This window comes from Thermobia domestica, chromosome 5, assembly GCF_964235325.1.
Source record: "Thermobia domestica chromosome 5, izTheDome1.hap1.1, whole genome shotgun sequence".
NCBI lineage: Eukaryota > Metazoa > Arthropoda > Insecta > Zygentoma > Lepismatidae > Thermobia > Thermobia domestica.
The window spans coordinates 294,471,350-294,496,621 of NC_137458.1; the positions used below are offsets into that span (position 1 = coordinate 294,471,350).

The window sequence follows — 25,272 nt, forward strand, 5'->3', positions numbered from 1 at the left end:
GATTGTTCCCACGAAATGAAGCTTATTTTGCTTTGGGGTTAACGGCTGTATCACCGGAACAGTTTTAGAAAATTTACCGGGTCAGTTGGAGATTTTTTTTTTTTTTTGTTTGTTTGTTTATGAGCAAGAATGAGTGAAAGTCCTATAAGGGGAATAGTAAAAATGAAGAAATTGGTTATTTTTGATGTAAGCGACACTGTATGTGGAGGCGGATGGACCATTTCGCGGAGAGATATAGTTGTTATGATGTAGTGGCGCGAAGAGGAGTATGAAAATAGCTCGTGTATGTCAAGGCTGTCACATGTCGTCTGTTACGTACATAGAACTGTTCAAAAATAACGAGCGACAGTTGTTGAAATTTTGTGAAAGGCCAGTATACTGAAAAGGTTGACGGTGTGTGGAAAATGTGGAAATGAATTGAAAATACAGAAAGGAAAGGGAGCGTATTATTTTACAGCGTCAGGGAAGAAGGAAAACCATTTAGAGGGCTATTTAGCTGAGTACTTGTTTAAGGAAAGATGACCCCAAGAAACTGTTGTTCACGATTTTGAAGGTAAGTGACTTCTGTTTCTGCAAGTAAAGCATTATTAGTATGATACCATGGCAAGTGCTATTGAAATGTATATGATTGCGGAAACCAGATGTTTTCAGTACCTTCGCTTACGCATGTACACATCGTCGCTGACGGGCCTGCTCCCTTCGGGCACACTACCGCGCTGGTCCGCTAGCTCCGCCCTGCCTTGGCTCGGTTAGATAGCATTCGTGCACTTAGTGGTCACCTAGCACAAGTTGTTTTTTTGTTTTTTGCACTGTAGTTTTTTATGCCCTTATCCCAATGTGAGGTAATCTAATGTAAGTTAATGTAATCCAACGAAATATAACCGTATACAGTGCATTTTAGTACTTTTTTTCGATTTTAATACTGGTCCGGCGATGCGGCAGTAATGCCTTAGCTTTGTAATAAGCGAGAAGAAAATATAAACGTCATAGAAATTACAAGGTTCTAGAACACATGTCCCACTTCCCATTTAGCTGTAATAAAAACAGAAAACAACATATCCTGCGGTCTTCTAACCCGCTTTCACTTGCTGACGCTCGCTAGCAATATTCTGTGAAATAAAATTTAAATTTTGGTACAGAAAGGAACCAACCTTGCTAACCTATATGGGGAACCTGTGTTCTAGAACTTCCCCTTAGAATTTATCTGGTTCACACGTTGCATTAGAGCGTACGTTAAGTTAGGATAAAAGCCGGAAGTTTCAAACTTTTCATCGTGCCATTTTTTTATAACCAATTAACTAATGCAATTTAGCTATAATTCATAAAATTACATGAATTAACTGACAAAAAAATTGGGACTGGCGGTTGACGTGGAAAGTTGAAACTTGGCATACATAGCCTTCGGAGAAAAATATACAGGATTTTTTTCTTTCTTTTTAGTAGGTGAAAAGGAAGAAGGAGTAAAAATCCTATCTTATTTCGGTGTACTTAATAAAAAAGAAAGTCTTAGGAAATTGTATTTGAGTAAAAACTTTACATTCGGTATTCATGTAGGGTTTTCATAAAATTAACTAAGTAAATCACCAAAACTATACATTTCCTAGTTCAGTGAGGTTGTTTGGGAAAGTGAAAAATCTTCCCTTGTTATTTATATGGAGATACCTTCTACAGCAAAAAATTATTAAAAATTATTAAGTTAAATGATATAGCCCGAAGGTTAGAGTGATGCAGTTTGGCATGTTTGTAGCTTTCTGGAAGTAACTCACAAAAAAATATCAAAAGTAAAAATTTTTAGTTTTTAGGGTAATTCTAAAATAAAAAGAAAGATTTCCGGTGCTATTTAAATGCATGTTTGTTTTGGACATAAAATCTCATGTTTTAGGTAATTGAAATTGGAACAAAAGCTTGAAATTCGGTATGCTTGCAAGCTTTTGATAGCGATATGCAATCTTGACCAAAAATAATATCTAATTATAGAGAGATTTTTTAATTTTTTTTATTTTTATTTATTTATATATTATTTATTTTAGAAAACTGAAAACTCACAATTATTTAATATCATATCTTCTACATCTCAAAATGCTTAGACTTTTCCTGAACATCTGCGGATGAAATTTGGCATACTTGTGGGTTTATAAGGTGCGAGACCGTAGTCGGAGTAAACGGTGATCTAGGTGCGAGACCTCCAGCTAGCCGAAGGCTAGTCTTCAGTAACACGTACAGCTGCTGCACATGTTGGAATTGGAAGTCATCGATTGCGAGGAAAACAGAGCTAGTTGACATTTGCCTTCGAGTTTGGCCGGGTTACTGTTTTTTCTTGAGGTTGAAATCGAGCTCAATAGCACCAGTACCCTCAAATTACTTTATTCATTTTTTTAAAAAAAAAATATTAGGGTCATCGTTATTCCACTTTAAACTTTATTTGTTGAGATTACATATTAATGAAAATGTCTGGTCCATATAACCTTATTCAACAGTAAGGTTATGAAGGACGGGAAATACAGTTTAAGGTTGGACCTGAATCACTACTCGGTTTACATCCAAGAGAAATTGTTCTTCACCTGGACTTGAACTTGGGATCCCTTGATTAGGAAGGCGATGAGTTTATAGACTAAACCTTAGGACACGTGATAGAAATATGTTTAACCGATTTGCATTCTTGTGCATATTTTGCGTCACTTCAGGACAAAAACATACACAACTGCATAAGTGAAATCACTTTACAGACTTATAATTGAAATAAGGGCCACAGTGGCTCAATGGTAGAGCGTTCACCTCTGGTGCGTGGGGTCCCTCGTTCGATCCCAGCTCGCGCCAGTGGGCCGTCTGTCGGACAACACCGTGTGCGTAGGCTTTTTTGGGGTTCCCCATTTCCTCCTACTTTCTCCATTCCACCATTTCAGTCATTACTCATCATCACCGTCTCTCTTAGCTTCGGTGTATAAACGTGGCACGTTAAACAAAATATTTCATTTCATAATTGAAGTAAATGGACAATTTCAAAAGATTATACAGATTACAGAAGATTACTTTAATTCAAGTAGTTCACTGCATCCGAAGTACAGCGTCCTAATTTAAATTGCTTAGAAGTGAATAAAGATACTAATAACTTGTGTTCACTCTGGCTGTGAACCATTTATTTTATATTTTTGGCTTAAACCAATTGGATTTTTTAAAAATTTAAACCATCTTGGTTTACACCAACCAACTCTGATAGATAATAATCAAAAATACACAGCTAGTTTTGTGACTGCTTCCTTGAGTTAGTTACGTTTTAATTATATTCGTTTCGTGCCTATTCATTATTGAGGGACTTACATATCCAGATAGTTTTGTGACCTCTGGCGTAGGGTAGTTACGGTTAAGTTATGCTCGTATTGGGCTGTTGCGTTTTGGGCTACCAGATAGAGATTTCACTTCCGAACCATAGTGCAGTCCAACTCTAAATGCAGTAAGATGTATTATTTCTACACTGCTTCTTACTGGGACACTAGCTCTTGTATACGGATCTTGAACAATCTTCCTGTACTTTACTGGAGTTCCATTTTCCTTTCATATACCTCCAAACTTCCTGACTTGGTACTCTGTCTTACGTCTTTGCCCATTCAGTAAATACTGCATCCTTATTGCTTTCCCTGACGCTTTTCCATTTTTTGCATTAATAAGATTGCATCTACGGGCGTCGTTAGCGTGACGGGGACATGCCCCCCCCCATAATTTTCTGTGTCGTGTATAAAGTTACCAGCTGGCCAGTATTTTATTTATTTATTTTTTTTTTATTATTATTATTTGCACTGCATGAGTTACGGTATATCATTAATTTATTTCGATAAAATTAAACCAAATCATAGTATGTAATTAGAAAATAACTTGCACATGTGAGATATATCATGTGTTTCTCCCCTCCTAATATTTAAGAGCTAATGACGCCACTTATTGTATCAGTTGTATTCATCTGTGGCATGGATTCAACTGTTGTTTTTCTATTTAATTTCCTTTCTAAATCTTCATAGTCCAAGTGTTTATTGTATGTGGCATCAGCTTGATTCCTCGGTAATTTTCACAATTTTGTACATCTTCCTTCTCTTTGTATATAGATACAGTACTACTATATCCACTGACTATACTCTCTCCACTGACTTGGCATTTTTCTCTTGTCTGTAAACTGTTTTCATTAGATCCCATAGTATGCGGTAGGACAACTTCTGGTCCTAAGCACCCATGTTTTAGCTTATAGTTGCTTTCCCTGTCTTCATTTTCTTTAAAGCATATTCTACCTCTTCTCAGCTTATTTCTGAGATCACAATACCTGTAACTCCCAAGATTTGGTGTTCCATTACAAAAGACCTGCCTTTGGTTTCTTAATTTAGCAGCTGTTTCTTTGTTGATTCTTCTCCATCAACATACAGGGCATAACCGCGGTACATGAAGCTAGATTTTATACTTCATTCCTGGTTACTCAATTAAAGATATTTTTGCAATAGTAATTATGCTTTCCTCATTAGCATTGACAGATCCTTCATTCCATTCACATATTGAAGTCATCAAAAGTAACATTTTCCGAAAGACCAAACAAATGAAGAAATAATATCAAGAGAAAAGGCACAGAACAGTACCTCCTTAGTTCTACTTTGCCTCTTCAGGACAGACCTTCAGTTATTTGTATCCCAACTTCCAAGTAGGATAAATACTTTTTGTACATGCAATCACTAAGCTGTATTTCCGAAGAGTTTTTATTTTAAGAGCCATTTGGCTTAAACAAGCTGACCCACAACTGAAAGATAGGAATATGGGAAAGATGTCGCTCAGGACCTATATTTTAAGATGCTAACCGGTTTGAATGACATTGAAGAAAATAGCTAAGACGTGACTAAAAGTTGAACATATTTGTATAATCTGCCTAATTTTATCATGTTTTATAAAATTAAATTGAAAGAATGAAGAGTTGCACGATTCAATTTTTTCTTATTTCAGGGAAGTTTTATTCATATTTCTTTATTTCCTTAGAGCTTCTTCACATCCAGTTTGTTTTGCCTAGCGCTTGTGGTGTGAGGAGTGACGGATTCGATTCCCGAAAGGAGCTCAAAATTTATGTTCACCCAGCATCGTGTACCATAGATTCCAACATAATCTTTATATTGTTCGTTAAATAGGAGCTTTGTGCAATCTGTGTATTTCATTGAATAAACATTTGTTATTATTTCAGAGGAAGAAATCGATGATGAGGCATTCGAAAATTTAACTGTGGATGCAATAAAGGAATTAATTCCTAAAGTTGGACCACGAATGAAATTTATATCAAAATATAAATTGTACAAGGAACAGAAGATGAAATCTCCTACTTCATCCCCTGTGTCTTTCCTGTCACACAGCTCAGAAGGCAGTACCTTTAGTGATAGCGAGGTAGAAATAACTGATATCTTATTATTTTTCTCAAATATAATCCTACTTTGTTATCATTGTACATGTAATACCTTATTCATAAGTGTATTGTCAACCGTATTACGATTTTAATCGGTAGAGAAAGTGTTGGGTATAATACTCACTATTTTTTCAGCAAAGTGTTTTACTTGTAAATATAAACACCTTATAGTGCCCAAATTAAAATATACGCGCCTTTGGCGTGGGAGACCGGAGTTCGATTCCCGGCGGGAGCTCATGAGGTTCGGATTCCTCGTTAATCAGTAGGTCCACTTCTCATATAGCCTCGCTGCTGAACGGGACGTTAAACTCAAATTAACCCAAATTAAAATATCTTGGTAACAGTTTCAATGTACTTCTGACACCATCCTCAAATAGAGGAATAGAATGAGAAAAGGCTACCAGTATTTTCCCATTCTATTCCCTCTCTGAAGATGGTGTCAGGAATATACCGAAATTGTCAGAGAAGATGTAATTTTAATTATTACACTTTAATGTTTTAAAATTTGTCTTTTGCGTTCAGTTACTTATTGTACTTGCATTCTGTAAGGATTAGTCCGTGTCAATGTGTAAGTGTAAAAGTTGATGCTTCGCAAAAGAAAGAAAAAAAAATGAAAACAATTTTGTACGTTTAATTCACTCGTAAAAAATATTAGCAAGCTTTTTCCAAACCCAGTCATACTATTACTAACTCAGAACAAAACAAGGAAACTAATGATTTAAATCTTTTCTTTGTTACCCTCCTAGTTTTTTCAAACTCGAGTGCACATACGAGGTCTTCAGTGCTTGTGTGGATAGTGACGCGCCTTTGGCGCGATAGACCCGGGTTTGATTCCCGGCGGAAGCTCATGTTCCGATCCGACATTAAGCTGTAGGTTCACGTCTCATATAGCCTCGCTACTGAACGAGACGCTAAACTTAAACCAAGAAATCGAATGCACATACTTTCTTCAACGGCAGTAAATTAATATTCTGAACGAAACGTTAAATTGTGATCCATTTCAGATGATTCCAGGAAAAAAAATCCGTAAAAGAGACAATGTTTAAAAATATAATAATTATCCATATAATAATGTTTGCAATTTAATACTTAAATTATAGCGCACAGTGCAGCAGTTTTACATGTATTTAAAGATAGCAGAAAAATGTAAATGTAAACTTAATTGTAAGTTTGGTAAATGAAAGAGATACAAGAACTTACGAGTACGAATATCATATTGAGAGCCCTAAATGTAGCGAAAGTCCCGAAATTACGGTTTGATTTGATTCTCTAACAGGTTCTTCTAGTCTTAATAAATATATCTCTGTTTTACCAAGGTATATCTCTGTCCTTAACTGTATTCGACTTGATAGATACCAGATTGTTTCAGAGGGTCAATCCTCTGAGAAATATATTATGTTTTCTGAAAGAATATCGGAAGCGTCGATGAAATACCTTCTGAGAGTAATTTTTATTTGGTTAGATAATATTGTAAAATATGGAATACCTATCAAATTTCTAGTTAGTTTACTTTCATTTTTACAATAACGCAAAGATTGAACAAGTTAATACAGCCAGTTTTTTTCAAGGTGCGGTGATCATATCAATTTTCATGCTCGATATATTGCAGATCGTGATTTTGGGTACTTAATGTAACAGCAATCAAAATAGTCAAATGTTCCTTTTTACTAAGTTGAAAGACATAGATTTGGCCTTAGTGTAAGTTATTTAGTTAATTGTAGTTAAATGTCCCATTTTAGCACTGACGCTATATTAGACGTGAAACTACATTTTAAAGTGAAATCAGAAACACTGTAATGTGTTCGTTGCTCTTCCACTGATAATTGAACCCGGAACTGCGTAAATTATTCACGCACTCTATTCACTAACAGGCGAGGAGAGCTTCAATGTAAGTTTTGGCATGATGTTACTAAAATGTATTGTATTCCTCTATCCCCTTTTAATCATTCTCTCCATCCATTCTTTATCCCCATCTCTTCTCTTCTTTCCTACGACTTTGTTTGTTACAAATATTACTACTTGCATCGACATGGTATGCAAATTCTGTCGGTAGTGAATTCAGTGTGAAATGACCTAATAGCTATTTTTCCACCATCCAGAAACCAAGAAAGTTATCTACGTAAAAATGTATTTCTAATTATATGAAAACGTATTCTTTCCACTGGTTATGGTTCCAATTTGGTGCAAGTTTGGCAACATAACCATTTTGAGATACGAAGAGAATTCATTTTTCACATCTTGTACTTTTCCTTTTTATAAGATCGCATGTCCCTAAAACAATCTATGCTTCAGATTTGAGGTTTTCTTTAGTCTATAGTACATCTACCATATTTATTTATTTCAAGTATCAGTCTACTAAGTTCACTTCATACACCGTTGTCACTCATTACACTTGCACAGACACACACACACACACACTTTGTTTTAAGCAATTTTTGTGAATTTTATGTACAAATTCTGCGCATCCATGGGAATTGATGACTAACTCTCTCTCTCAGGTAGCAAGTTTTGAAGTTTGTTAGACCTTTCAGTGAACAATGACGCACTTAAAAAAAAGTACTTATTGTTGCTGTTACAAGGGTTATTTTGAGATAGCCGGACCACAAAAGACTAATCTTCATTTTTGTGTCAGGTAACATTGGAGCAAAAGTTTAAACAAATTATAGATGGTGGAGTGGGGACCATTGGTTCACTTAACATGAAATGCCACAAACAACTAAAATGCATTAATAAAATTGACATGAAACTGGTTATGATCAGCACACGTTCAAGAAAAGGCATCTTGAAGTTGTTGAATCTGTGCGTTGTCATAAGATAAAAAATAAAAGTAACGGCAATCAACAGTTGTTAACACTTTAAGGGAAATTACGCGCGTACGCAGTTGCGCTATGTAATTATATGCATTTATATTTTTTAATCATTGTATTTAATGAAGCTAATAATAAACTTTTATTCCAGGTGACAACTATTTCCTTTTTCCCTAGTGTTGGTGGTGGAGATAGGATAATCAATGCAAATGGAAGCACATTGTATTGTTACGAGGAACCTTGTGAGTAGATTGTAATTCTATCTCAATGACTTACGTAGAAAAGTATTTTTAATTAGACACATCCAACTAACACCGCTAGAAAACATGTTTAAACATTTATTTTCGGATTAATATTTATCTGTGTTATTGCATGAAAATGAAGAATGAGCATGGAAAAATGGTAATAGTTAAAGATAAGCATTTTGTGTGCTATTGCAGTTAGTAGTTAACCGAGCGAGCGTGGGTGAGTGGTTAGCGTATGCAGAGGTCCCTGGTTCGAATCCTGAGGCAGGCCATCGTAACAATTGTTTTCCAGGGTTTTTCTTAGTTTCATTAGGCATATGTCTGGATGGTACCTTGAATATATGACCCGCCTCGCCAACTTCGAAGCTCCTTTCCTTCCTTTGTTGTTATTTGTTTCAATGTGAAATGCCTTTCGGCTGTATTTGGAATGTTGTTAATAAATAGGTAAGATAATTAAAGGGTAAGTGTCCCAGTCGCTCGTATAAATTGAAATAGCCCTTATTTCGAGAACTTTCCTACCGTCCTCCCGCATATGAGAAACTTATTATAAAATGCAAGTGACTTTTAACTGATTTTTTTTAAGAAAAAAGGAAGAAAAGAAACAATATATACTATTTTTCTTTCTTTAAACAGATTTCATGATCAAAGCATCAGGTTGCTGAGATACTTTTCCTCAAATTGTTAAAAAAAAATGGTGTAAGACACAGTGATGCGATGAGCATTCACAAGTGAGTTCAATTGTGTCTTCAAATGAATATATATAAATATTGTTAATTTCTTCCTTACTTCTTATTTCTTACCTTGAGTTGAACATCTCTCGCATTTTATAACATGTTATTAATATACAGAAGATTCGCGTGAACATGCCAGTCGAAAAGCTCTTGAAATATTACACTATTATAATATATATTAGCAATTAGGACAGTGGTAAGTTGCGTATTCATATTTTATGATTTTAAACTTTTAACTATATATTCCAGTAGAGAAAATTATCGTTTTTCGGATGTAGACATTATGTGAGTTCCCTTGAATTTTATTTATGGCCCTCTGACTGGGACAGAGGTGTAGTGACCTGGAAATATTTCAGTTCTTGCTTCCATTATCCTGGTACGACTAAGGAAAACCTCGATTGTATAATGACAATCAGAATGGCAGTCCGAGCAGGCCACTTTTGTTTCAATTCACTTTTAAAGCGTGGGTGCAAGTATTACTTAAGCGCAGCCGTTACACGGGTATATACGGTCCACTCCTGGTTGTGATTTGTAAAAGAAAATATGTCAAAGTGTGAAGTCCTAACGCCAGCATGCATTTCTGTTTGCTTATGGTGATTGCTTTTACGTGTAATGAAGGTACTTCAATTAATTTATTTGAGAGAGAGAATAAGGATAGGTTAATATAGAATTCTTACAGCATTATTTTATTTATTTATTTATTGTGTATTCCAGTTGATGTAGTATGTGGTTCGGCAGGATCAAGAGATACATCCACAGATGTAGATATCTGCAAAAATAGCCCGTTGATGGAAGACCCCCAAGTGAAAGAAAGTGCAGCAAAAGAGGAATTCGTAAGTTTTCAGAACACATTGTTCCTGGTGTAAAATTACCTTGTATTTCACTTATAGAGCCCATGAAATTGATGAAAATTCACATCCAAAGATATATTTTCACTTGAATGGTTCTTCAGAGATGAAATAGACAAATAAAACTGATTGTAAGTGTCCGTTTATCCTCAAAGAGACTACCTATTCTTCGTATTTCCATAGAAGATTTACGTATATATAAGTATGTTGGTATAGCTTGTGTAACCGTTACTAGATTTAAAGTTTAATTTTCCAGATCGTAATAATTAGTTAGTCATGCATCTTTTATGACCGCAAGAGTGAGCATGTGTTTGGTAGGACGAACTCAATGTAAACATAACTCATATTCTTTATAACCTTATTTAATGTACTCATTTGATACCACATTCATTCAAATCGGCTCTTGGACTGTTATTAAACTCTTCTACGTGTACGTTATCAGGCATGGCGTGGGGGACCCGGGTTCGATTTCCAGCGGGAGCTCATGTGGTTCGGATTCCACGTTAATCAGTAGGTCCACGTCTCATATAGCCTCGCTGCTGAAAGGGACGCTAAACTAAAAATCAACTCAACGTTATCAGGCAGGACGGTCGCACTGCAAGCAAGGATTTAAAAAAGTAGATCGACTAGTGCTTACGCTTCTAGAATACAAAAAATGGCATTTCGGCGTTGTTCGTTTACGAAAACTACGAAACAGATATGAATGAAATTTAAAACATTTGTTTTCTGGTAGAAAAGATTGCAAGTGACATCAAAATAAAATTTCCATGTGAAAAATTGTCAAAGTTGTGATGCGTTGAAAATTAAATTCTTTTTCAGGTAATCACCAGAGATAGAAAAAAAAATACTGCACCCATTTCGACGAAATTTGGGACATATGTGTACTTTTACACATACATGCTCATGCTAGTTTTTGTTTTTCGTAGAAAACAAGAATTTCTTTTTGTAAATTTTTGAAATAAAATTCGTCTGGTTATACGTATTCACGTTTATGTGATCTTAACATAAGTGATATCAAATTATTTTATAGTTTTACTTTCTTTGTTTAAGTTTTGTTTTATTTCAAATTCTATGATCACAAGTACCTTGTTCTAGGACTTGCAGAAGATTCTGAATAGTTCACTGCAAGGAAAAGAAGTATTATCTACGCACAAGAATTTGGGACATCTTAATAGCAGAGCTCGCAGTTTATTAACAGATGTCATCGTTCGATATATTGGCGCAGATAAAAGGTACAGATCGTTTCATTAAATTTTGTGGTATCGTATGTTAAAGATAATGTATATGCAATAGTCTTAAATATTAAGTAATTGCTGTCCTATACATTTATCGTCTTCACTAAGAATTACGAGTAGAATCTCGTTTTCACATGGCACATATTCGACGGTATTGATTGCGTTTATCACCGTAACAGTATTTTTCACTTATGATCTATATTACAAGTATGTTTGTAGTTGTGTTTTTAGGATTCATTTGGTCTCAAAATGCATTGAAATTATCAAAGCAAAAGTTCAAACGCATTAATTCGTTAGTTGCTCATTGTGGTACACAACAATATGAATCAGTTGGAATTTGAAAGTGTTCTGATGACTTCATAGCACCCTTTGGATTGATTAATAGCTGTTTGCAGTAACTTGGAACACGTTGAGTTGTATTAAATATTACAGTTCGTTTATTTGCCTGACTTAATGAAACTAAACATTCACTTCTTTCTTTAGTGCCAGTGTTACAAAATTTATAAACAAGTGTTTGTTTTTTTTCCCCTCCCCAATGGAGCGTCGTCTCTCAATATTGATTCAAGCTTCTATGGGAATTGCTTTGTGAAATTTCATTTTCTGTCTTACAGGATCAGTAGACAGTCATTCATTTCAATAAGTGAGGCGATTGTACGATTGTTTCCGGCTGAAAACAAGGTTTGTGTAAAATTCAGTTAGGTGAGGGAATTCTTGTATATTGCTATTTCTTCGTTTTTCTTTGCGTTCACTGGAAAAAATTTAAAAGTCGTGGAGTATTTTATGATTCTTTGAAGAGTGTTCGGAAACCATACTGACAACTTTTGGAGATAATAGCTGATGTACTTCTAAGCAAAAATGATCCCATAAGAATATGTTCAATTTTCAACGGTCTGATAGTTACAGGTTGGTAAATATTTTATACAAATTTGTTCAGGACAAAATTTTATTACTCATCCTGTATGTACTTTAGAGAGATGACGCATGGCGTATTTGAACGGCAATGAAAGTACCTTTCCACTGATGTATATATGACGATAGTGGAGTTGGAAGGGAAGTTGTGGAGGAAGAAAAAAAACTTTCTTCATTTTAATAGTAGTAGTTCGATTGTATAATGACAATTTTATTTTTTCTTTCTGTTACTGTAGTGTATATATATATATATATATATATATATATATATATATATATATATATATATACAGGGTGGTGCATTTAAAATTTACCACCCTCTATATCTTTGAAACGACTGCGAATATGAGAAAAGGCAAAAACACGTCTATCATTATTTTAAGGGGCTTGAATTTTGAGCTATAAAAAGTCCACCCCAGGTACCCCCTATGGAGGTACGTGGGTCAACTTGAAAATTTTAAATGGTAAAGGGGGTCGAGTGATATATCGTTGGAAAGATCTCGTCAAGAAAAATATTTTGCCGAAAGTTTCAAGTCCCTATGTTGACTCTGTTCTAAATGGCGGGAGTTCACATTTTGTGTCCATAAAGTCCGTTAGCAGCCAGTGTATCTTCGAAACGACTGTAAATATGAGAAAACACAAAAACACGTCCATCACAATTTAAGGAGCTTGAATTTTGAGCTTTAAAAGGCCCACCCCAGGTACCCCCCTATGGAGGTACGTGGGTCAACGTGAAAATTTGAAATGGCAAAGGGGGTCGAGTGATATATCGTTGGAAAGAATGTGAACCCGAGCCATTTTAGATGGAGTCAACATAGGGACTTGAAACTCTCGGTAAAATATTTCTCTTGTCGAGACCTTTCCAACGATATATCACTCGACCCCCTTTGCTATTTAAAATTTTCAATTTGACTCCAGATACCGCTATATGGGGTGTTTAGGGGGACCTTTTATAGCTGAAAATTCAAGCCCCTTAAAATAATGATGGACGTGTTTAGCGTTTTCTCATATTCGCAGTCGTTTCGAAGATATAGGGGGTGGCAAATTTTAAATGCACCATCCTATATATATATATATAATATAAATTTTGCGACATTATTCAGCATAAAAATTGAAGTTGATGCGTAATTTTTTGTCGTTCCTATTTGGCGACAGTGTTGGCAACCGTGTTCCTTGAAGCTCTTGGAAGAAAGATATTTTGTTCTGAAAATTAGCTTCACGAGGCTCCTTCCAACGCAACTATCGTCACATGCCATATACCCTTGGAAAGGCCATTCTGTCACCATTCAAATGCATCATACATGACCTTTAGAAAAAACACAGGATGAGTAATACATTTTTGTTTTGGAAAAATGTACAGAATGGTTACCAACTTGTAGGTGTCACGCCGCTGAGAATCGGATATGTGTAGAAGCTTTTTTGCTTAGAATTACATTAACTATCATCTGCCGATTTCGCCGGTGTAGTTTCTGAACACCCATTGAAAATTAGACTTAATTGTATTAATATTTATTTTATCATTGTCTTCAGAACAAGGAGAAATTTACAATTTAACTTACAAGTGAACGTTTTCCATAACTTATCAGAATACATTTTTCAATGCTCATTTTTTGAAGTACTAAAGGAATCCAGAAAAAAAAAAGAAATTCCAATATGTCTAATTTACAGCATATATATACAGTGAAACTTGTATAAGACGGAACGTCAAGGAACAAAATAATTTTCCGTTGTATGCAAATTCGAAAAGTTAAGTTCTGTAACAATAACTGCTGGTAAAAATAATCTCGTAGTAGTATACCTAGGTTAAAATGGTTGAGGTGAAAGATTAATTAACACAAAAATGTATTTACAACATAAGCTCAATTAACAAAGTGAACTTATTTGAATAAGACAGACGCTTAAAGTACAAACTACAAGTATGTATTATTTTATTATGTATTTCCTCTCACATTCCTCTTTACATTTTCACCGCCTTTTAAGGATTGTTTTCATTTTCTGGGTTTCAGTGTTGGAAATTTGCGTTTGCAACATTTGAAATGAACTTTATATTTTACAAACATTGTCTCTTTTTCTCTCTTCAATAATCGTATTGTGTCCTCCAAAGTAACAATAACATTTGTTTTTGCCGTATTTGTGCACAACACTGGGCACACAAACACGCCACACTGAAACCACATTTTCTGCAGCAGAAACAATGGAAATTTTCAACAACTGGTCTAAATTTCTACCATTTTTTTTTTCAAAAATGATCGAATTCTTGGAAATGCATGTGTAATGACGGAGTAGCAAGCAGTAAGTCTTTAATTTATAAAGAAAGTTTTGACAGTAGAAAAGTGCTTATGTGTGTATCAACAAAAACAGGTAACTTAAATAACAGAAACATTATCTCCATTCTTGTTCACGGCCGAAAGATCTTAACTATTGAAAACAGAAGTTCAGTAGTAACGCCAACGCAGAGACAGACAGACACTACAGTGCCCCTACTTTTCGAGCTGGCAATCAGTTAAGAGAAAAATCTTTACCATATGGCAAATCAGACAGAGTTGCCGGGACTAAAAACTATTCATCTTCGGCAAATTTCCGTTTTATATAAGTTTCGTTTTAAACAGGTTTCCATGTATTTTGTTTCTCTGTGGAAATAATATAGTTTGATTGTAATTTTGTGTTGTGCAATAGGATATCAGGACTGTATATTATAACAGTGATTTGTTTTTCAAATAGCATACTTACTACGTCCCCTATAAAGTTGCTCAAGGGAAGAAGGTTTTGGCAAGAGGGAAACTTTGGGACAGATATTGCAACACAAGAAGGTATTTGCGGCAAAGTGGAGTTTTGCCTTTGAGAAACCGGTGTGCAGCTACAACTTCTACCGAAGTCGATTTAGATGGTGCGTTCATAGTTCTTTCTCATTTATTTACTTTCATGTTCATAAATTCTGTATTATAATTTTATCAGTAAATCACGATGCATAGTGTTTTATGCTATCTTATATTCAGACAAGGGTACAAAACTTCCTAAAAGAGATGCGTGCCGATTTTTTACAACATGGTTACACATATTTATGTATTATGGTCAATCAACAGATTCACAGTTCAAGGGCACTACCTTCATTATAAATCAACAAATTTCCGTGAATTTGTGCAATCAGTATATCTGCTGTTCATCTGTGTGTAAAACTCTATCACTGCTTTCATATATTAACGGGACGTTTTGTAAATACATGTTCCGAACACCTCATATGACAATTGTGTTCAGAAGTATAATACTGTCTGTTTCACATGTTTATTAAAATGTTATTTCTTGTACTTCTGTCCTAGAAATTAATACATATGTATTTACGTATACTGAGTATGTACGTTTCTTTCACACTGAATTATGTAGATGGTGTCCTTTATTTTCAGAGTCCACTGATGAATTTGCCGAGGAAGCTCTCACGTGGTTGAGAAATAATATAGAGCCATGGGAGAAAGTGTGTGATCTGTGGAAACAAACGACATTAAATCGGAGAGCAAATTACATTCAGTCAGAGAAGGATATCAGCTCCTACTTCAAGGAATTTCCTGCTTTAAAACAGCCTCTTGGATACACACTTGTAAGTGTAGTGATATTGCTAAGAAGTTTACATCTTTCTATTATTATTTTGTGAATGTAACCGAAGAAAGAAAATACCTTTATGGGGCGGTGGCTCAGTGGTAGAGCGTTCACCTCCGGTGCTTGGGGTTCCGGGTTCAAACCCTGCTCCCGCCGTGTGGACTTTGTGGTGGACAAACACCGTGCTCATGGGTTTTCTCGGGTTCTCCCACTTTCTTCATTCCACCATTTCATTCATCTCTCATCATCACCGTCTCCTTTAGCCTAACCGGCATAACCGTGAGACGTAAAACTCAAAGATTTCATTTCATTTCATTTTGCCATATTTCTGCTAGGTGCTATGGTGGTCGTGTGATCACGTGACTGCTGTCAAGTACTCATACGAGAAAGTAGAGAACCTTGTGGAGAAATCACTGTTGGTATAGGTGCGGTCCTTGTGTCTTTCTCTATTTCTTATTCCACTTTCGTCTTTGCATTCCTGTATGACGACTCCATAAATGCGAAAGCGCTTGGAAGTTTGTTTTATATTTGCGTGTATTTTATCAGTTCCACTCTAAGTAATTGTTTTTTACATGCCTACTTTGGGATTTCTTTTTCAATCAGACATAGTATTTTCTGAAAATGAATGCCATTGATGTTCATAACTTGATTAAAAACGCTCTGTTGAAACAAAGATTATTTAATGAACTTCAAAGAAAACTATACTACCAAACTTTTGTATAAAGAGAAGAAAGCATAGAACATTATATCATCAAACAGCGTTAGGTATATGTGACAACAATTTCTTTTACTTTTCAGATAGACATTGATTTTGGCCAGTTATATCCTGGGAAAGATATAACATTTTTTTCAACGTGGAATGCAGACTTAAAGAAGATTCAGCATATACTTACCACGACCAAACAAACAACAAATGACGGAGCCACATTAGTAGAACTTTTGCTGCAGGAGAACATCAGTGAAGGTAATTATTTTTCTTATTAAAAGAAAATATTGCACTCAGATCTACTATAACTTGAACTTCCGTATGCGAAAGGTGTATGCCACAAAAACAACGGTTTTAAACAAGAAATTGATGTGTCTCAATATTTATGTAACAACAGTTTAACAGTCTGTCCCAGAACAGCTGTAAATATATCTTAAACTCGTTAGATTATTAATAAAACTTGCAATTTTATTAAAACTCTGACTTAAGACCGTGAACTACCAAAGCAAAATCGTGTATAATAATACCGTATTTCAGATTGCGGAAATCTCACTTTTATTATAAAGGTGGGTTGAAAATTTTTGCTTGTTGTTTAATATATCGGGTTATAGTGAACATAATTTGAAGAAGAAGAAAACAAGAGCATATTGACATCTAGGGTTCAGTTCTGAAACATTACTTGTTTACATAGTCACCTTTCACTTCCACGCACTTCTCCAACTGCGCATCATACCTTCAATGGCGTCGCGGTAGAATGCTTTGCCTATAGAGCAACACCACAATCGTATCGCACGGTGGACATTGTTCTCTGATAAATAGTGGGTTAAGTGTACATTCAGTTTAGGAAAGATGCAAAAGTCACTAAGTTTAAGATCAGGGCTGTATGGAGTGTAGTGTATCCAAGCTTTAATATTGTGTCGGTGGTCAACTTTCCGGTGAAGAAAGGCTCCATTCTCAGGTCTGACGCGCGTCAGTCGAACTTTCAACTTCTTTAGTGTTTTAGTGTTCGATGTACCGCTCGTATACCTTTGGGAAGAAACTCTGTGGACAACGCCATTCACAAGTCAGTATTACTTCTTCCTCACCCTGATCTTGCATAGAGCGTCTTTTACATCTATCCTAAACTGAAGGAACACTTTAAGGAAACGTACTATTTATCAGATGAGGATCTCCAGCGCTGTGATCGTGATGTCGCTTCAAAGGCTAGGAACTCTACCGTGACGACGCTACGGGAGAATTTGCGCCATTGGTGGAAGTGCATGGAAGTAAGTTATGACTGTGGAGAAATGGTGTACACATTGTTTATTATTTCATTAAGTATTGTTCACTATAATTATCAAAACGCAACACTGTTCAGCCTACTCCCGTAAGCAAAGAAAAGATCAATTACAGCTGCTCCGGCAATTTTCCCTTGTCTCCTTTTAGTCGTAAGTCCGAGCAGAATAAATCAAAATCTAGAAGAAAAATAAATGATAATTGTAAATCGACAACATATCGAGCACTTAAAAAAGCTCTGTTATTCTTTTGTTTCATTATTGAGCTCAGATCACGAGAAATATTTCAACTGCTGTGTAGTAATTGAACATTTTTCGTTTAATCTCCCAAAGAGTCTGAAATACTGACTTCAGTGACCAGTTTACATCCCTGAAATCAGTATTTACTTGAATAACAGTATATGAAGAAGATAGATTCAGTAGAGTTAATAAGCAGATATGAAATCCCTTTTGTAGCAGTGAATGAAACTAATGTTTAGAATTTGTGACGAAAGAGCTTTTCCGCAGCCTATAGTCTTTAACTTGTTGTTAATTGTCTATTTTGATTCATTAAGCTGTTCAATTTCTCTCTTTTTATCTGTATCTGTTGCAACTTCCCAAAGAGAAATACATACGTTGACTTTAACCTTTGGTTCTTGAAATAATATACTTCATGTACAGCTTTTATACACGTACTTATAGGCGATAGATAAGTATCGTATTAAGATTAGTTTTCACCATTATTTGGACCCAATATTTGCATATAAGAAACATCGCATTATCCCTTTGCCGAATCTGGGTGTAGTTACAAAAGATGATACTTTTTGTGTGTTTTTTTCAGACTGCTGTCCATTGCTTACAAAATGTAATTTCCTTTTTTCTTTGATTATTGAATTAAAGTAATATACCGTATTCATTGCGTGTCACAGAGCAAACCTCTGCAGGTATGAGAATGAATGCAGTAAGAAAGTTAGCACTTACATTCAAATAAATTAGTATAAGGTGGTCCAAAAGTGGGCGTACCCCCTTTAGTTTCAACAGTATAGTGTTAGTTATGTTAGAATGTCTGTACACAGCTACCTTGAAGTCGTAAGAGTCATAAACAAAGGTATGATCACCATCCATGTCATAACACAACTGAATTCTGCACAAAATTCTGGCAGATGTTTTGCGGAGATAATCCGGAGTCAATGAGGGTGAAGGCGTGTTCCACAGCTGCTCGTAATTCCTGCGTTGTGTGATATCGAGTGTTGCTTCATGAAAGCCCTGGGAGCATTGTCTGATATCGTCAGATCGGGACTTCTTGGAGGCCTGGCAAAGAGCTGGATGCACAACCTCTTCCAATCAAGCGGCCAGGAAACGTCTGATTCAGGAACTGATCTGATAACTGTTACCAAGCAGAAAACAAATGGATAGCAATGTTGCCAGACAATGCAAAGGAATGTTACCAGACAATGCCAAGCAGTGTTACCAAACAAATGTAGGTAAAACCAAAAACCGTCAGAAAACACCAATTAGAGGTACGCCCACTTCCGGACCTCGCTGTATAAGCGTAAATTAATTACCTACAAATGTTCTTGATATTTCATTCTTTTCCAGATGCCAGAACAGTCGTAATATTAATACTTCTTGGAAGATATTTCCCATCTGTGACCACGTGTATCAAAAGGAAAGACGGAGGTGGATTATGGAAACCTTCCAAATACGAGGCACAGCAAGGATTCCTTTTTCATGTCAGAGTATGTACCATTATGTAATATAATGTATTAATATCTACACTTGATTACAACGAAATATGTCTTTAACATTTAATTAGTGATTGGAGAATGGAGAACATTGCACGAAACCTTATCGAACAAACAAACAAACAAAAAAAATCAGCTTTTCTGGAAAAACTGCTATGCTCGAACAAAAATATTGTGTAAGCAAACACCATTTTCATCAAACCACGATCCACTCTGACTCACCACGTGTCACCATGATCTACTGATCTACTTCGACCTACTGACCGAATATGTCGAGAGTGGATCAAAGTGGAATGTGTTATATTGAGGACTACAATGAGTCAGTTGTTATTGTTGGGTTAGGGTAGTCATACGTAACAGTGGAACATGTAAATGTAACTCAAGATCCACTAAAGTATACTCAAAATTATCCCCACGTGATCCATAGCCACTGACCCGCTCCATCTTTGATGTGCATTCAATTGATATGATTACCATACCATATCAAGAGGATCATATTGGTGGTACATGGAAACAAAAAAAAGTTTGTTTAAGAAAAGGCCCCCTCGGGAAAGCACGCCCTTGGTGGAGTGAGTTATCAACCATATTTTGCAATATACATGACTCTTCTTCATGCAATTAGTAAAGCATATATCGGTGTATGTGACACGATTTGTATCTTACGAAGATATCGTGAACCTAAGTTGTGTAGATAGAAAGGAATATGCGTAAAATAGGAAAACACAATATTCATTAGTAGCCCCACGTGACGTAGTCGCTAACGCCCTCGCCTTTGGTGCGAGCGGTTCTGGGTTCGATTCCCGGTGGGATCACTCGATCAAAGAAATGTAACAGCTTTTTCAGGCCAATCATCCTGAGTGTTTTTCCTGGGTTGAGTGAGTTGTTTTGTTTTTTAATCGCGTCGGATAATATAAACACAGTGAACGATGCTAAAAATGCCGGGATGGTACCTAACACACAGGTCCCAGACCGCTTCCTTCCCCATCCATTCCTTTCTTGCTTCCCCTCTCTCGGATTGTGTGCTCTCCGAGGGACGACATCCCTCAAACGTGACGAACTTAAGGCCGACCTAAAAGTTACTCCTTCGTTGCTAGTACACTTATCTCCTTTGTTGGGCGACTGCGTTCGATTTCCCGGGGGGAAAGGGGAGGGGATTTTAGGATGTTATTCGTATTTTCGGTTCCACTGTAGGTTTATGCCTTATGAAGTTCCAGTGATGAAACCCTATATTCCAATAACAATAGTAAACGTAAAAATGCTGTAAAACTTTCGGTGAATGCTATGTAAACTTTCTAAAACATAAGTAGAGGTTAAATATGTTTATGGTCATGGATAAAATGTTTACTTGGCTCAAAACAGCTTTTTCCCAGTGTCTTTAAAAATGTTCTTCATTCAACCCTTCAAATATTGGAACTATGATAGCACTCCTTTCTTCATTTTATGGCATAAATAAGTAAGAAGTGTTTATACTCGAGGTAATGATATGTGTGTAATATCAATCTTATAAAAAATACTAAGCAGCACGTAGGGGAACTGCACCAACCTTTTCACGATCATTATTTTAAAAACTAATTCATTGATATTGTAGCATCCTTGCTTTTCAAATTTCCGCAAAGGTTTTTCTTTCTTCTTCCTGGAGATTTGTAACGTCAAGAATTGCGGTCATTGAGGTACAGGATATAAATTTATTTTATCTTTAAAATATCCGTGCTTACTTTATGTCTGGATGTGATCCCAAGTTTGCCAAATTTAATTGAAATATTTATTACTGTAAATGTAAACCATTAAGTGTAAGCTTAGGACAATTTTATTTATGTCGCAGTTATCTATTCACGTAACTACTGTCAAGTTTATAAGTGCAATAATTCAGATTGTTTTCTTTGTGATTATTCTCAAACCTTATACTAAAGGGTAGATTCCTCTAAGGAACTTTACTTAATTTTCCCAGAACTTTTCTTAATTGCATCGGATAATACAAACACAATGAACGGTATTAAAAATGTACAACTCAAGGGGTATAATAATACATTCGAGATACTGTCATATTAACCTATATTAGTTTTCAAGACATTTCATATCGCGCAAAAGTGATTCGCGTCAATTATGACCTCATTACATTACATTTCTAGTATAGAAGAATGCCTGAAAACAGTTGGTAGCAGTTTAATTGGATTGCTATATATATTATTGGTGCACCTCGTGTTTAAAATACAAGCTCATTTTAATTATACGTGTATTTGTAGTTTTTGGAATTTGATAACGTGTTAATAGGTGTGTAACGTGATAATAATTCTGTGTACATGACTTACAGGAAGCGTCCGATCTTCAAACAGAGTTAGAAAGGCATCATCTAAAGATGCAGCGCTTTGGTGCATCCCATCTAAAGGTGCAGCCCATGCCCGTCGTTGTCGCTTCAAAAATTGATGAACCTCAAGCCTTCTACGTGAGTATTGAGGATAATCTCTACAGAGTTGAAACTCCACTGAAAGCAATCGATAGCACATTCAAGACGTTTCAAGTACTGGATGCAGAATATCCGAAGGAATCGGAACAGGTGTGGACATTTGTGCAGAAACATATGTACAAAATTGAAAATGACTGCGACAAGAATTTTCCTTCAGTGAACACGCTTATCTCTGAAATATCAAAGATCTAGTACCGTGTAATGGCGGGAAAGGTTGTTTTCCGTTAATCATTTAGTTTGTAAAATAGTTTTTTCATGTATATACGTTCTTTTTAGTTTGTAAGAAGATGCCTAAGTGTTTTGTTTGTCATAGTGACTTAAGAACGAGTCAGTCTCTGTTACTTCATTTAAAATTTTGTCACAAATTAGGTGCCATGAGCCCCTTTCGTTGTGGGGAATCATTGTGTGGACGCGAATTTGATAACGCCAATTCATTCCGCAAACACTTGCTGAAACACGAAAGAACAAGTACGGGTGGTGATGGGAACCAGCCTTTTCGTGGATACCAAAATGAGGTGTGTCACATCAATGTTGAGAGACAGTTGTCTGATAATGGTGATATACCAATTGAAACTTCTGTGGAAAGCCTTTCTCTTGAGGATTACCGTGAGGCTGTAAAGGAGGAAGCCCTTCTTTTTATTACTAAACTGTATAGTCAATGTAACTTATCCAGAACTCATATACAAAACCTTTGCGACTGGGTACACGGGTTTATGGGCGGTAGTGTGATGCAACTGCTAAGAGAAAAAATTTTACAAACGCTTCGAGGAAATCATGTTGATGATAATACAGTAACTGAAGTAATGAACATGTTTAGTATAATGTCCAGTCCATTTTATAGCTTGGAAACCGAATATAGGCGATTTGGCATGTTAGAGACAATGGGCAGTTTGATAAAACCAATTGATTATGTTATTGGACAGAAATTATCTTCAAAGAGAAAGAAAGGCGAAGTTTCGGTGGAAACATTACAAGTGCTTGGAAAGTTTGTGCCTATGCGAAAAATGCTTAAACGATTTTTGGAGTTACCGAATGTTCTGTCAACGTTACTCCACTTCAAGAACAGTGCAGATCAAGAGACTGAAGTACTTTTCAGTAGTGTGCAAGGACTGCATTGGAGAAACGAGGTAACGGTTTCTGATGATCGTTTGATATTACCTTTATTTCTTTACTTTGACGATTATGAAATTAACAATCCTTTAAGTGGGCATGCTGGTACAAAAAAGATAGGGGTAGTTTATTATACAATTGCATGTATTCCACAGGAGTTTTTCGCGAAACTAGAGAACATATTTCTCGCCTTACTCTTTCATTCAAATGATAGAAAAACTTTCGGTAATAAAGCAACCTTTTCAATTCTTATTGAAGAGTTGCGTTTCCTAGAATGTGAAGGTATATGTGTAATGTATAATGGTTCAGAAGTACAGATTTATTTTAAGTTGTGTGCTATTACAGGTGACAATCTTGGATTGAATTCCGTTCTTGGCTTTACAGTCATTTTCTGCTAAGTACCCTTGCAGGTTTTGCCTTACATCAAAAACAGATTTACAGGCGCAGTCAAGAGAAAACATCCGGAATTTGCGGGACGTTGAGGATTATGAACTACATGTAATTCTCGGAGATGCTTCACAGACAGGAGTAAAAGGGAATAGCACTTGGAACATGTTGCCGAGTTTTCATGTTACCAAAAATTACAGTGTGGACGTGATGCATGATCTTTTGGAAGGGGTGGGGAACTATGATATGATGCATATTTTGAAGTACTACATCAACGAAACACGTCTTTTCACAATGGATATTTTAAACAGTAGGATTTCGGCCTTTGCAAGCATGTCAGATGATGTAAATAAGCCGGCACCTTTATCTTCTGAAAATCTTGAAAAGAATAAATTAAACTTGTCTGCTGCTGAAATGTTATTTCTCATAAGGTACTTTGGTTTGATAGTGGGTGACTTAATCCCCGAAGAAAATATCGTTTGGAAATTTTATATTCTGCTAAGAGAAATAACAGTCATATTAACATCAAAAGTTATTCACGTAAACACTTCTGAATTACTTTGTACATTAATTGAAGAACATCATGAGATATACAAATCTTTTTTTCAGGATACATTAAAACCTAAGCATCATCATATGGTTCACTATCCACGTTTAATGCGACATATAGGACCACTTGTTTTCACATGGTGTATGAGGTATGAATCCAAACACCAACCGTCCAAGATTGCTGCCCGTATTGCTTATTGTCGAAAGAATGTTCTAGAAACTATAGGTTTGAAACACCAATTGCAGATACGTTACAAGTTCTTTCAGAAAAACGGTTTTCATATTCAACAAGAAATTGGACCTGGAGCAAAGATATACCTTTCACAAGATCAGAATTTTCCATTGTTTTCAATGTGTTTACCTCCTTCGTTGTTGAAACTTTGTCGGTCAGTAGCTTGGTGCATATACAACGGATTTGTGTTCAAGTGTTGCATGGTAGTGTTCGAAATTCATGAAGATGGTTTAAACTTTTATAATATAAAAAAAAAATTGTTAGACGAAGAGTCGCACATTTTCCTTCTATGTAAGAAAATGAAAACAGTTGGCTATGACGGTCACTACTGTTCATATCATTTGTCTTTCACGCAAGAGTGGATCTGTATACCAGTAAATTTGAATTTTGCAGGGCCTCCTACGTATTATAAGATAATCGATAATGACAACATATATGTTTCTGTTTCGGTATGATTTTGTGTTGCATGTGGGGCAGTGTTTTCTAACATAATCGTAATAGGGCTCGAGCATAAGAAAATGTTTCCTAATCCATGTGATTTTCAGTCAAAAAATATTATATCCACTAGCAAAGCATTTGCAATGAAGCATACATTCCTGTACAACTAGATGTTTTGCCTGCATGATCCTATGGCCACCGAAGTAGAAACTAAACTTTTAAAAAACATGGTTGGCTCTATGTAAATTTTATACAGATTTTTTGTTCGGAAATGAAAAAGGTTACATATCGAGTGTAAGGAAAAGATCGCACAGCTTGGACAGAATCTGACTCTACAGCTGAAATGAAACGAAAATGTCTTACGATATTTTGTCCTCCGAGGTTCCCTTTTGAAGTGACAGACGGGTAAAATTTGGACTATGAGGTAACACCTTGCGGTACTATGTAGAAACACGTGATATCGGCTTTGGAGTTTAGTTTAAACTTCTTCGTTATCTAAGGTTTTCTAAATCAGTTTTTTTTATTTTATTTTAACAACAAAATGGCTAGATTTGAAACGGCATGTTTTGTCATGATCTGGGCACAGAAAGCTTCCGTTTG

At 35.8% G+C, this 25,272-nt stretch overlaps 2 protein-coding genes across 2 annotated transcripts; both read left to right on the top strand.

Annotated features, from left to right (window-relative positions):
* Positions 1–115: 115 nt before the first annotated feature.
* On the top strand, positions 116–22,152 carry LOC145686711 (uncharacterized). The gene is made up of 10 exons (XM_081760288.1): positions 116–5,403; positions 8,381–8,471; positions 9,920–10,038; positions 11,149–11,285; positions 11,900–11,966; positions 14,919–15,084; positions 15,599–15,789; positions 16,587–16,752; positions 19,347–19,486; positions 21,804–22,152. The coding sequence occupies exons 1-10, from the start codon at positions 5,287–5,289 to the stop codon at positions 22,146–22,148; spliced, it is 1,539 nt and encodes a 512-aa protein (XP_081616414.1). The 5' UTR covers positions 116–5,286; the 3' UTR covers positions 22,149–22,152.
* Positions 22,153–22,243: 91 nt separating this feature from the next.
* LOC145685599 (uncharacterized) lies at positions 22,244–23,464 on the top strand. Its single transcript, XM_081757987.1, has one exon. It carries the CDS (start codon positions 22,244–22,246, stop codon positions 23,462–23,464), a length of 1,221 nt encoding a protein of 406 aa, XP_081614113.1.
* Positions 23,465–25,272: the final 1,808 nt, after the last annotated feature.